Source organism: Sturnira hondurensis, unplaced genomic scaffold, assembly GCF_014824575.4.
Source record: "Sturnira hondurensis isolate 20B ecotype Veracruz unplaced genomic scaffold, ASM1482457v3 Scaffold0022215, whole genome shotgun sequence".
Lineage (NCBI taxonomy): Eukaryota > Metazoa > Chordata > Mammalia > Chiroptera > Phyllostomidae > Sturnira > Sturnira hondurensis.
Window position 1 is genome coordinate 13,951,156 of NW_028094846.1, and position 14,713 is coordinate 13,965,868.

At 36.6% G+C, this 14,713-nt stretch overlaps 1 protein-coding gene across 4 annotated transcripts in view; it reads left to right on the forward strand.

Annotated features, from left to right (window-relative positions):
- ODR4 (odr-4 GPCR localization factor homolog) overlaps nucleotides 1-13,479 on the forward strand; it is a 33,681-nt gene extending 20,202 nt beyond the window's left edge. For all 4 annotated transcript variants that reach the window (XM_037034938.1, XM_037034936.1, XM_037034935.1 and 1 more), the window contains 3 exons: nucleotides 3,065-3,250; nucleotides 10,344-10,454; nucleotides 11,916-13,479. In XM_037034938.1, coding sequence (XP_036890833.1) covers nucleotides 3,065-3,250; nucleotides 10,344-10,454; nucleotides 11,916-11,983 — 365 coding nt within the window. In that variant the 3' untranslated portion in view covers nucleotides 11,984-13,479. The remainder of the gene's footprint in view (nucleotides 1-3,064; nucleotides 3,251-10,343; nucleotides 10,455-11,915) is intronic.
- The last annotated feature ends 1,234 nt before the right edge of the window (nucleotides 13,480-14,713 follow it).

The window sequence follows — 14,713 nt, forward strand, 5'->3', positions numbered from 1 at the left end:
AGGTTTGGTAGACGAATCATAATCTTTTTTGTATACCTAGTTTGAAAGATTACTGGAACTGCCAGGTTTAACATTTGACCTTCTTATACTTCACAAATAACCCTGAACTTCTGTCCACTAATAGTGAAATGTATATTTTTTGCTGAGTATAGTTTTGCTGAGAAATAAATTTGAATCTTTTTTTTTAATAACTTTTAAATTTAATTCTTGTTCAAGTATAGCTTTCTGTCTTATATTCCCAGCCCTGCCCACCCCCCGCCTGGTGCTCCCCGCCTCCCTCCCATTTCCGCCCCCACCCTTAGTTATTGTCCGTGTGTCCTTTATACTTGTTCATGTGAGTCCATCCCCTTTTCCCCTATGATTCTCTCTCCCCTCTCCCCTCTGGACCCTGTCAGCCTGTTCCGTATTTGAGTGTCATTGGTCATATTTTGCTTGCTTGTTTGTTTTGTTTAGATTCCTGTTAATGGTGATATCATATGGTATTTGTCTTTCACCGCCTGGCTTATTTCGCTCAGCATAATACTTTCCAGTTCCATCCATGATGTTGCAAAGGGTAGTAGTTCCTTCTTCCTTTCTGCAGCATAGAATTCCATTGTGTAAATGTACCATAGTTTTTTGATCCAGTCATTGACCGATGGGCATCTAGGTTGCTTCCAACTCCTGGCTATTGTGAATTGTGCTGCTATGAACATCGGGGTGCATAGGTTCTTTTGGATTGGTGTTTCAGGGTTCTTAGGATATACTCCTAATAGTGGAATTGCTGGGTCAAAAGGCACGTTCATTTTTAGTTTTCTTAGAAAATGGAATAGTATGAATTTGAATCTTATGTGTAGCAATTGGATTGAGACTTTTGCATGAAACCCGGTCACTCAGCCACCCATTCAGCCTGACAGCCTCATCTCACTGCGGCTTATTATTGCTCCTTGATTTTGTGTCTGGTGTAGCTCTCCTTCCTGGTGCTGGGTCCTCACTGTCTGAGCAACTGCAGCCTCTTTGCCTGTGGCCAGGGTTCCACACTCTGGGCAGCACTTTTCGTCCCTTCCTGCAGAGGGCTGCTTATCTTTTAGGAGTCAGCTCAGCTATCACCTATTCTACAAAAATTGCTCTAATACTTGAGTATGAGTTAGGATTCTGTTAATCCGTAGATAGGTACCCAGTTCTTATCATATTGACTTAAATTTAAATTTTTTTCTGTTTTGAACTTACTCAGATAATGTTGAACTGTTTACTCTGCTGTGGGAATTTTAGAAGAGTCCTTCTAAAAAAAAGGACTCCTTTTAGAATAGTTTTAAAGATATGTCTTTTAAAAGGTTTCCCTTTCCCATTTTCAGACCAACTAGAAAACATTGGTCTTATTTGGATACCAAATGGCTAATTTAACTTTTTAATTTGAAAATTATGTGCTTTTTTAATGAGTAATTTAAATTCATTGCAATCAATACTGTAAACTTTTGATTTTATAGCAAGCATATTTATCTTTTTTTAGGCAAAGCTAGAATGAATGCAGTTTGAAATAGTTTTTAAGTTCTGAATGCCAATTAAACATACATGTCATAGCCATCATTGAAAATTTTGAACTTAACCTGTTTAAAGAAACTGTGCCCCAAATAAAATAATATGTTCCTGATTTCAGTGTGTGAACAATTTACGTGTTACAGTACCAATTGCAGTAATATAGTTTTACAGCTAGATGGCAGTCCAGTCAAAGAGTAAAATTGTTCTAATTCTCTTAGGAAGACAAGATAATAAGCAGAATAGGGCAGGGACATAGAATTAGAGTCATTGCATTTCCACCGACACTTAGGACATCCTTCGTCTTCTCTTTGTGGTTATATAAAGCTACCACTCATTTCTTTGCCAGGAGTGCAGGTTACTATCCAAGTGAGCCCATTTCTACTTGGTCCGTACGTTGATAGCTTTTTAAATCACATGCAGTGCGGGAAGAGGTCATTCTTTGCACAAAGTCTTGCTCTTTGTGGCTAGTTCATTGGAATCCTGGTGTTGAGCCAAACAAAACTGTGTTTATGTGGACTCGAGATGATGTTAGAAATTGGGGGAACTATATTTTACTTGTGAGTATTCAAAGAAGAAGGAAACATAGTTCTTCATTATTTATTTAGGTCCGGATTGTTTTTTTCTAAAAATTACTTAAACACTGTCTGTGACAATATGTAGTGCTAATGGTTGCCCCAGAATATTCTAGTTTACAGCATTTAGTGTGTCTGTGTATTAGATATTCATTAAACGTTTGCCCAGTTCAAGGCAACGTGGTAGATACAAGTCAATGACCAGATTCCTGTGCCCAAGAAACCTATCATCTGAGTCAAAAGATAGAATGTGTATGCTTTATTAATTATGGAGAGCATGTAGTAAGTTCCTAAGAGTAACTAAGAACTTAATCAAGATTAATGATCAAGATAAGTAAATACTAGTAATAAGAATGAGGCAAAGGGAAAATGAAAAGCAAGCAAGATGGAATTGGTAGTGAGGTCAGTATGCAAGATATATATTGATGTCCTACACATGTTTGACATAGGGGGTTACTAGCATCTCATAAGATGAAGTCAGAAATAAGATTATGTTATACACACATGTACAAAAATGCATGCTATTGTGTTCTATACCCTTGATACAGATTGCCTACTAAACTTTCATGGCTCTGAACTTTCATGGAGAAGGGAAAATTGCTTATAAAGTTTAGTGCTTGTGAAGTTAAAACAAAAATAGCAATTCCTGAGACCAGGAACAAAATTTTCTCCTGGCTCTTCTTTCATAGGAGGGTGGGTAATACGAGACTGTGTAATCAACAACATCCTCATATTGAAGGTAGTGATAAGTTCATATTTCACGGGACTATAATTTAGGTTCCTCGTGGACACCAGGTGTGTTGCGGTACATGAGGATTCAGTAAGAACAATTGTGTGCCAGGTCAGTTAGAAAATGAAAATAGTTTTTAGGTTTTATTTCTATTAATATGTGATGCTTTCATGTACTTATAAAATATATATCACTGGTATCAATGGCAGACCTATCTAAATATTGATGGTGTTTCTTCTCCTTTTAGATTCTGAAAAGGAGTTTCACATCCTCCCTCACCGAGTTTTTGCCCCCATTCCGGGATCCGCTGTGATGTTATGTGATTATAAATTTGGCGATGAGTCAGCTGAAGAAATCAGAGACCATTTTATAGAGATGTTAGATCATAGGATTCAAATAGAAGATTTGGAAATTGCAGAGGAAATGAACACAGGTAATTATGTGATGTTATTTAAGAACCTGATTGGACTACTGCTAAAATTACCTATGAGACATCTCGTTAAATAACCCGTCTTTAGATTTCCTTAAAGCTGGTCATGTTTGGTACTTCCACAGTTTTTAAAATGTGTCTAATCTCTACATATATAAATATGCAGTCAGTGTTTGCCTGGAAAATTGTGCCAGCATTTACTGTAGTTCATGGTTTTAGTCTAAGCCTAGCAAGTAGATCTGTATAAAACAACTGTAGCCTTAAGTAGGTGAAAATAATGGTTTTAAGGTATTTCTTTTAAAAGAACTTTTCTCAAAACCCATTACTTTGATTAATCATTTGGTTAAACACCTTTACAGAGCTTTTAAAAATACTTTATTAAATATCTTGTGCATACTATTTTCCTACTCCCTTTATATAATTAGGATGCTAAGCTGAAATGGAGAATTCCAGAAAGTAGGTCAGTATTATTTTTAAGGGCATAGACTGACCCTGCTGTCTGAGTTACATGACACGTTTTCTTCCCCTCGCCATCATTTTCACGTTGACCTTACATTTTGGAAGGCTGTTTTGTTTTGTTTTATTTTGCTTTGCTTTGCTTCATGATTTGTCTTTGTTTCTAGTGAGAGCAGGCTATGAAAAGATCTCTGTAAATAAACGTGTACATGTATGACAGACTTCCTGAAACATTTAAAAATATGTGGTAAAAGTATTTGCAAATATCAATGAATATTGGGTACATCGCCATTTACCAATCTTGAAATTTCTGACATCATAGTAGAAAGTCTTTAGGTTACTTGTGAATATGGATATTTATGAAATTTGAATGTAGCAGTTTATAAGTCCTTTTAAAATTCGAATTCCTTAGTTATTCTCTGCTGTTTAACTAATTCCCACCCCTCACAAGAACAGAGTGTTTGATTGTTAATATGGTGAGTCAAGTAGGTATTTGATGGGTTAGCGATCTGTCAGTAAAGCCTCAGGTTAGTGGGAGACCACCAGGTTGGTTGGTTGGTTGGTTGGTTTTCCCCTCTGGTTTTTTAATAGCTCCAGGTTAGTATTAATCGTGGTGTGGGATAGCAAGTTTGTTTTAAAGGGAAAAAAGCGGCAGCTGTGTTTCAGTTTTTTCAAAACTAATATTTTTAAAGGTAGAGCTATATCATATCGCCTAATTGGTAGAGATTTTGAAAGTAGACTGGTGGAAATGTTTGCTACTTTTCAAAGTACATTTTGCCACGTTAGCGACTGTGACGTCTCTGCAGACCCAGCTTGGAAGCATGAGGGCAGGGATTTTTCTTCGTTTTTTTTACTTCTTTCACTGGTGCCTTCCTTCACCTGACCCGTCCTGTTGTTGATAATGAATTTTATGTGTGATCATTAGCATTGACCTAGTTCATCCTCTGGTTTATAATACTGAACTCTGTATTCCTAGCAGATGGGCCTGTACAGCCTGTTCTTCCTTATTCTAAATACCAGTCTGCCTTCCTGCGGCTTACACTATGTTCAGAACTCTGGAGCAGTAAAACACGAATACTTCCTTTGGGGGACCCTGCTTTAAATTTCAGGGCGCCTGTCATTGAAACTCAATGTTTCAGAGCCAGGTGTTCCCACCTCCCTGCAGCTATTCTCTTTCTTATAGTTTCCATTTTTCCTCCCCTCTCTGGTTACCTTCCTCTAGATTATGGATTTTTAACCTGGGGTGTCTGGAACCGTTGGCGATTATGGACGGTTTTAGGGAGATCCACAAATCGCCGGAAAGTAATTGTATAGTTTTTTCTGGGGAAGAGATCTATAGCTTTCAAAGGTGACATAAGAAAGATTAAAAACTACTTCTTTAAATATACTCTGATCTGCCTTTCTTGAGATATGTCACCCTCAATTTAACCTAATACTCTAAAAACAGTATTAACTGTCTGTGTAGAAGCTACTATGAGCCAGGCGCTGCAAATACAAAGTCATTTACTCCTTATAACAGCTCTGTGAGGTAGATATTACTAGCTGCATTTGAAAATGAGAAACTTGAGGCTCAGAAAGGCCAAGTAACTTTGCCAGGTTACAGTGCTAGTGAATGGTAAAGCTTGAGCTTCAACTTACATTTGGTTCTAGAGTCTGTGCTTTTTCTCTGTTTTGTTGTGCCGCCTTTCTGTGGGACCTGACCAGTACGTACTCAGAGACTCTTACTGTACAGGACTGAGATACACATTTTAGCCTGGCCCTCTTAATTCTGCTATTTAAATCTTTTTTTTAAAACCTAAATGAATGATGTTACTTTATCCTGGTTTAATTTCACCTTGATTATGTCAGTACAATTTTTCATGAGACTGTAAGATTTTTTAAAGCAAGTACCTGCGATGTTTATTTCCCTGAGTTCCCTGCCTAAAACATGAAAGGTATTCATAAATATCACTACCAACTGACTGAGAGATCCTTGTTTTATGTGTGAAAAGTTATAAGCTTGTGCCCAGCCACACACAGTTTTTAAGGCCGGTATAGTGCACTACACTGAACACGAAGGTTTTTAAAAGAACATAATAGCCATAGCTCTGTGGCTCAGTAGTTCAGAGCCTGTTAAGGGGTGAGAACCATTTAAAGCATTTCCCCAGAAATATTGGTTCTGTTTTACAGTATTTAGTGTGTCTGTTTGTCAGATATTTGTGAAGCATCTGCTGTATTCAAGGTGGTGTGATAGATACGAACGGGTGACTAGGTTTCTTTCCTCAAGACGCCTGTGGTCTGACTGAAACGAGGGAGTGTATGTGCATTATTACCTATGCAGAGCACACCGTAAGCCCCTAAGAGTAATTGAGAATTTAGTCAAGATTAATGACCAGCAGTTTAGGGTCTCCAGTGACTTGGTTAACGAATTAATCAGAAAAAATATTTTGACTTTTGGTTAGCAATAACCTATATTCTATAATAGCAAAGTTTTGACATTAGTATTTTTAAATTTTAGTAAATTCTTTTCATTTGCAAATGCTTTATTACGCCTCTCCTTTTATATTTCATTTTAATGGAAAGCACATGTATTGTGTAAATTGATGCTCTGTAACATAATGCTACTAAATATATAAAGTATAGTCCCAAGTATATTAAAAGTCCCATGGTTTTAATGATTGAATTCCTTGAAATATTTTTACAAATAATTAAGAGACTTATTTTTAGCCTCAAGATAATATACTTCTCATCTATTATCAAATTTAAATGCTATTTCCTGATGAATTATTTTTATTATTTATGTATAGTAAATGTCCTGTTTCTCAGCTTTCCCTCATGAAGCTTTATCGTTGCCTTATTAAATATTAGCATTTACTAGTAGCTATAAAATATTTTAGAATAAATATTTAAAATCTTAGATGTCATAAATATTAACCCATTTATCTTTTTCGTAGGTTTTTCCTTTTAGAAGCTTTTAACATTAGCACTTTGTTGTATGTTTTGCACTGTATTTTAAAACTATTTCCTGTCTATTTTTGTTTATTTTGGCAATATTTTGTTTATAGAGATGCCTTAACTGAGTAGGAAGACTTTAATGTTACAAGGACAAAGGAATCAAAAAAGCAGCATTTTGGCAAGTTTAGGTGTGGGTACTTACATACATTACATGGTGGGGCAAATGGAGGCTCACAGCTGTGAATGTGTGAAACGCAGGGTTTGTTCTTGTGTTGTTTACTATTTTCCGTACAAACAACTGTGAATCTGCTTTTGCCCCCTCCCCGTACACACCATGTCAAACTCATAGTTTCTAGATCATATTATATTTTTTCTAGTGTCATATAATGTGTTGAAGATACTACTTCAATGAAATAGGTATGATTGCTTTAGGATTCTGTTTATGAAACTTAATGTATCTCTGCTGAATGATTGATTACTATTTGTTGATTGCCTATTACGCATTGGGCATTAGGGGTCTAGAGATCAGGCATATAGTTCTGACTCTCATAGTATTGTGTGAAATGCTGAGAAATGGGTTATTCCAAAACAAGGTGACGACTTCCATAATAGAGGGACAGAGAGTTATCAGAACACTTAGCACAAGCAATATATTTGTAAGGAATTCAAGGAAACTTCTCAGAGCAGGTGGCATCTGAGTTCCTTCTGAAGGATGAACACAGTAAAAGTAACCCCAGGCCTTTTAGGGAGTGAACAGTGGCATCAGTGTTATTATGACCAAGAACGTGACTCTTCTAGAATTATGTTAGTTGTGCTTTATCTAATATTTGTTAAATTAGGAGAAATGATGTAGTAATATAGTTTTAATAACAAAATGAGACGTTCCCAAATTGTAGGATAAGGTGAAAACAAACATTTTAATAGAAAAATTAACTGCTTTTATATAAACATCCTAATTGTTTAGAATCTGACTCATTCATGAACTCATTTGTTCATTTATTAATTTAATCAAAAATAGTAGATGCTTAATTTTACCAAGACAGTATTTTAGCTGCATCCAGCCCTGCCACTTACAGCTGTGCAGCCTTAACCAGGTTCCTTCTGAGCCCCAGATTCTCCTGGGGTTGATGTGAGAGTTCAGTAAAATTCTCAGGGAAGATACTTTCTAAACAGAAAAAGGTACATTAATGCAATGTGATATCAACTAGCATTATTGGCTTTAAATAATGACTCCTGAATTGTAATGAAAAATATGAATATTAAATCATGAAAGTGATATTTTATAGTATACATAGATTTTTGTAAATATTTGAAATTAGTCTTTTCATATAAAATAAACCAGAAAAGGTAGAGTTCAAATATTTAAATTTAAAAATGGAATTACTATACAGTGAGCATTAAATTTTTAAGTATCTGGCTTTATTTTCTAAGTATTCAGTGTTATTATTTGCTTGATTATTATTTAATAACTTCTATAATATAGTTGCCAAGTAGTTGCTATGTTTAAAATACATATTTTGCCAGGTGAGTATCTTAAAATAACATGCTTTTAAATGACTTAAGGGATGAAGAACAATTTGTTTGTCAAAATGACTCACTTAAGGTGAGGGATAACTACGGCTTTAAAATTTCTTGGATGCGTTAGTCATCCCCTAGGAGACATGAACTTAACAGTGCAGATGCACTGCATGCACAGCATCAGCTAAAATTTTGGGGACATGCTTTAAAATCTGATGAAACTCATTTTGCCATCTCGGCCTTGATATCTGAACTGAAATTAATTTCTTCTGTGTGGTTAAACATTGATAATTTAATTATAAAGAAAAAGTAATATGAAGATGTATTTTTATAGCTAAATCACTGACTATAGTGAAACCTCATTAACTTAGGATTCGGAGATGAGGAGGAAGACAGCTCACCAATAGAGTTCAAGTCCTAACCTGTAATTTTCAACTTCTAAATAGCCCTGTCCACCTACCCGCAGCTTGGAATGAAATGAAACACATTGACAACGTAGCATGTATTCATGATGGCCCTTTGAATTGCTCAAAAACCTTGTTTTCTTACTGGTTATTTTGGGATTTGTCTGAAGTTAAATTACCAGTTTAAAGGAATAGTGAAGATCTAATTTCTTTTTAATTAAGATTTTATTTATTTATCTCTAGAGGGGAAGGGAAGGAGAAAGGGAGAGAAATATCAATGTATGGTTGCCTCTCATGAGTCCCCTGCTGGGAACTGGCCTGCAGCCCAGGCATGTGCCCTGACTAGGAATCGAACTGCGATCCTCTGGTTCCCAGGCCCACGCTCAATGCACTGAGCCACACCAGCCAGGGCTAGATCTAATTTCTTATTGAATCAGATGTCACTTGCATTTAATTTTCAGATAACATATTAAACTGTCGGTAAAAATAACATAGTGTGTGAGATTTGAATTAAAATCCTACAATTTCCACCAAAAGTAAACACAAATAATTTGTCATGACAAGACAAGGCCTAATTCATTCTTGAAAAATGCTCTGCTTCAGTAAAATCATCTTGCATTTGTATTAAATCACAGGATTTTGACAGAGTGAAAAATGGAAATAACAGAGCAGTAGAATGTCTTTTTGTAAATGAATAAATTATTTGTGCAGAGGACTTGCCCTACTAGAGCATGATCTTCACATATAACAATCCAATATTAAATATATAACATATAATGACAAAACCATTTTTATGCTCTTCGTATACAAGCACTCAAGTAAAAGAATGTCTTTAGCAAATAGGTGTAATTCACGCTTTAGTCAGTATTTTTGCTTACTGGTAACCTAATACGAGGATTTAGGTACCACAGATCTCTATTTCCGTAAGTTAATGTGTCATCCTTGTGAGCGTCTGCTAGTACATTGGGTGCACACGTCTCTAAGGACACTTACAGTCCGTGCGAAGGCCATTTTACTTTGAATTTAAACAGCAGTATTTACTGTCTCTTACTGTGGCTACTGTGGCTTTCTTCTTTGTAAGTAAAGGGATCAACACCAAGTAGCCACCTTCACACACAGGTCCCTGGAGCTCTAGAGAGCAGCAGTCCTCTGCTAGAGGAAGAAGGGCGTGGCTCCAGCCACCCCCCCCCCCTGCCCCCGCCCCTTTTCTCCAACCAGAGTAATTCCCCTTCCCCTTTCACCTGTTGTACCTGCTGGGATTCTTGTCAGGCTCTTCAGTACTAGGGGGAAATGAAACCCCGTGATCCGTGTGATCTCTAAGCATGTTTTCAATTCAAATACTTTCAGTCGGTGTTAAATAAATTCAGCTAGGCAAACCTACAGAAATTGTCACCATAATCAAGAAGAAAGGAAACTTGTACTTGAATCTGCAGTCTGCTGCCCATAACCCTCATATATGCACTAACTTCTCAGGTTTCATATTCCATCTGTAAAATGAGATAATGTGCTTCTCTTGCTTAACACTGACTTGTTTTAAGCCCAAATGTATTATCATATTTTGTTTGTATATTTCAAATATCAGGTTAGATGAAGATTCAGAAAGTATTTCTGTATGGGGCCAAATAGTATTTCAGCCTTTTTGGAGCACAGAAAGTCTGCCCAATGAGCTCCAAGGTTGGCCCATGGCCTGCAGTTTGCTGATCCTGTCTTTATTATGAATGTCTAATTACTTGAAATCGTTGATTGCTAAAACCACAATAAAAATCATTATTGTCCTCTTGCAGCTTGTATAAGTTCCTCTATAAATACTGAAGCGTCATTGGACAACACGGATGATGAACAACCAAAAGAACCAATTAAAACTGCAATAGTGTTGAAAATTCATCAAAACATAGGTATTTTATTTCTTTTATAACTTGAAAATGGTATTTTGAATTTGAGCTTTCTTGTTATTTTAAATTACTGTATTTTATTTTACTGAAAAGTGCTAGATTAAGCCAGTATTTACTGAGTGTTGTGGAAAGTGCTAGGCCTTGGAGACAGAAACATTTATAAATAATGTGTTATCCCCGGTGCCCACAAAAATGACTCTTCCTGCTATTTTTTTGTGTTTTTCTTTTTTTTTCTTTTTTCAAATTATTTTATTGTTGTTCAGGTACAGTTGTCTGCATTTACCCTCTACCACTCCCCTCCACCTCAGCCGTCCCAACTTCCCTCCCCTGATTACACCCTCCCTGGGTTTGGTCCATGTGGCCTTCATGGTTGTTCCTGAAAACCCTACTCCCCCGCATTATCCCCTCCATCTCCCCTCAGGTTACTGTCATATTATTCTTAATTGCAGTTTCTCTGGTTGTATTTTGCTTGTTTGTTTTGTTGTGTTTTTAGAAGAAAAGCATGTTGAGTTTGGGGAATCCATCAGTATAGTAAGAGCAGTGTCTCCCAAACTGGTGTTCCCAGGATTGCTATGGTGGATTTTGATATGTGTACTCGGAAAAAAAGTCAAATTCCAGTGTGGACATTGATGATTCTCCTCAGTGTTTCAAAGGCTCCAAGATAATGTGGCAGTCACTTTCAGATTTTCAAACTTACTGATCGAAGAACATGTAGCTGTCGTTTCGTGGAATGCCATTTTGAGAAATGCTTTATAAGTATTTGGATTTTTGACTGAGAGCCAGTGTTAGTTGTTTTTCTTGTCAGATATTTTCTTGTTATTACCAGATAAGCCTGTTAATTAGGTGAATCCTTTGTACGTGTGTGTGTGTGTGTATGTGTGTTTCGGATACTCTGGTCCATTCTGTTGTAACTCAGCAATAATCGGGGTAAAAATGAATTGCCAACCTCGAGTTACTAATTCGTCGAATGGTGGAATCTGGTTTCTGCAGTTTTCAGTAGCTGCACGAATGACTTTGCAGTGAATCGACCGAGGACCCCGCACCCTGGAGCTGTCTTGTTTGTTTTAGGCCAGGTGGCATGAGGTAGCTGCATGTCAGTATAAACTTACAGAACCCTCTGCAGTGCGCGTCGGTTTTTCCCTTCGAAGTATGGGAGTGTGCACATGTGTGACACAGACACTGTTACGGTGTGGAAGTACGTGATTGCCAGCCTGACGTTTGCCATCAGTCTTTTTCAATGTATTGCTCTATTTACCTCTAAGACTTTGTCAGATTTTAGGACATACCCGTATGTTCATTTGCATTTGTGTTTGTATTTGAGTATGTGTTTGCATTTGTATTTGCATGGGTGTGTCGTTGTGTAGGTCCGTCAGTAACCTACATGTCAGAGGCTAACGGCCGTTACCGTTAAGCCTTTCTTTTGCTCATTCCATTTCCACTTGTTTTGTGTTTGTTTACTTTTAGGTGTGATTGCAGCTTTTGCAGTTGGAATCCTCGCTGCTGGTATCTCCTTTCATTACTTCAGTGACTAATCAGGGTGAAGCACAAAGACCTCTCTGATCATCCAGAGAACACTGTCCAGCAATTACAAATAATAAATATGCCAGCAAGCCATCTGCATTTAAGACAGTAGCAGCCAGATCTGTTGCCAAATGCCTCTTAGGTGTGTTTCTAACTTAATGTGAAATCACCAGCTGCCTTGTTTAGCCTTGCTTCTATCTGCTCGGGCTTCCAAAAATAAAGGTATTTATCTAGATGGAAGCTGCATGTAACAAGCCATTATACCTGTTTTTTTAATGTTGAAAATAGTCATTTATTTTCACAGGTTTTAGACTTCTCGATGTGGACCACATGTTCATCAGGACATTGACAATGTGAATAGTCAGGGTTGTCCGAGCATCTTAGTGTTAGAACAACAGGAGAAATTTCCTCCAAGTGGGGTACTAACCTGTAGGGCTAGTTCGTACTGTAGGACCTGCATACCCAGTTCCAAAATACTGATTAAGCTCTAATCAAGAGGTAGGAAACCTTTCCAGGTTTGAATCAGTAAGGCGTATCATAAATGATGTGCTTTCTCACACTTGGGTATCATAATTGTGTTAGTATGTTAAATAAGACTTTTTCTTCAGCAGTACTTCAGACTAGGTCTTGTAAAATGCCTAGATCCTAAATAAAAGTTTACCTTTAAATGCATTCATGGGCTCAGAGAAAGTAGGGGAAATTTCCAAGAACCGTACCTTTGTTTTCCTTTCCCTACAAAAACAAACACATTTTGAGTCAGGAACTGTGTGCACTGCATTACGCTTACAGGTGGCCTGTGGTTGCCGGAGCAGACGCCAAGTGCAGCACTGCTTTGTGTAGGTTACCTCGGGCCAGAGACCAGGAGATTAGTCTGAGTCTGAGAGGCTTCCCTAGCCAGGACAGTTGAGGTGCCCTCAGCTCGTAGTGCCCTCGGACTCCTGGCAGAAGCAGGATACAGGCCCAGGACTCTCACAGAGTAAGATAAGCAATGTTATTCCATGACTAGAGATTGCCAGGCACAAGGGGAAACCAGCTAGTATGAGAGAGAACCTCTAGAAAGAACCAGCAGTGGATTAAATTCTTTAAGGTCTCATCACCAACATACATGGAGGATGGAGCAGATATGCAAAAGGAAACAAATGGAACTGCTGGAAATGAGAAATGTTACTTGAAATTTAAAAAAACCTCAGACGTGTTGAATATCATATTAGACTCAGCTGAAAAGAATGAATAAACTGGAAGCTAAAGCTAAAGAAATGACTCAGTTTGCAGCAAGGAGAAATGACTGGAAGTTAAAAATTCTAAGAGTTGTAGAGGGAAAAATTATAAAAGCCAGAAGCACCAGAGAGAGAGAATGGAGGGGTGATGATATATGAAGGAATAACAGTTTTCCACATTTGTTGGAAAAACATGAATTCAGGAAGCACAATGTACCTGGAGCATATATAGATAAAATTCATGCCTAAACCCAATGTCATGTAATTGCAAGATACCAAAGATTTTAAAGCAATCAGAGGAGGAAAAAGATTAATGAAGGTTAGACAAATACTGAGTAGGCTTCTTAAATGGCAACAGTGTACCCAAAAGATGGTAATTTAATGCTTTCAAAATTGTGAGAAAACCTAATTATCAACTTAGAATTTATACCAAGCAAGACTGAAATAAAGGCATGCTCAGATGAAAAACAGATTTTACCATCAACAGACCTTCATTAAGAAACTGCAAAAGGATGATCTGAAATGGAAGAACTAGTGAGCAAATAAAATGATAAACATGTAAATCAAGTGTTTATGGAAAACAATCACAATGAAGTGTTTATAAGAAGTAAAGTTGTAAGCAAATGTAAAACTAAATAAACATGTAACATTTATGTGTACTTTTAAAATAGGATGTAATTGAAAAATTGGACAATAGTTTATAAGATGAGAGGAGAGTGATTAAAGTATTCTGAGGTGCTTTTATTATTCAGAAAACGAGTAAGATTTATATGTTAAAATGTGTAGTCAAATTTCAAGTGTAACTCCTAAAGAATAGATACAGGATGAATCATTCTGGGGGAAGAGAAGTTTAAAATATGGGATAGGAAGTCAATAACTCAGTCCAGAAAAAGAGAAATTACAAGTGGGAGGAGGGGCAAAATTAGAAAGATAATAGTAAGAAGTCAATTAAAGTAAATATGAATAGACTAAAGTAAATTAACCACCATACTGATTTTTATAGGGTGAATTAAAAAAATTAGGCAAGTAGCAAAAGAAAGTGTAACTTCAGTGATATTAAATCAGTATTAGACTTTATGAAGTGTTAAAGATGGAAAAAGCTACTAAATAATGATAAAAGGATCAATTCATTAGAATTAACAATTTATTTTATATTTGGATATTTTTGCATTTTTTCCATTACCATTTATCCCCCTTACACTCCTCTCTCTCCAACCCCAAAATCGCCACACTGTTGTTGTCTGTATCTATGAGTCCTTTTTCCTTTTTTGCTTGATAAATTTGCAAATTCTTTAAAAAATTATCTCAAAATGTATGAACTATAGGGCTAAATCAACAGCTCTCAATTATTGATAAATCAAGCAGACTAAAAATGAGTACAGATTTGCATAACAATATTGATTCAATGAGCATATTCAGAATACTCAACATTAGAGAATATTCTTATTCATTGTATATTAGCAAAAAAATGACCAGGTACTTACTGGGCAGAGTAAATTTCAAAAAGTTGATGTTAAATGGATA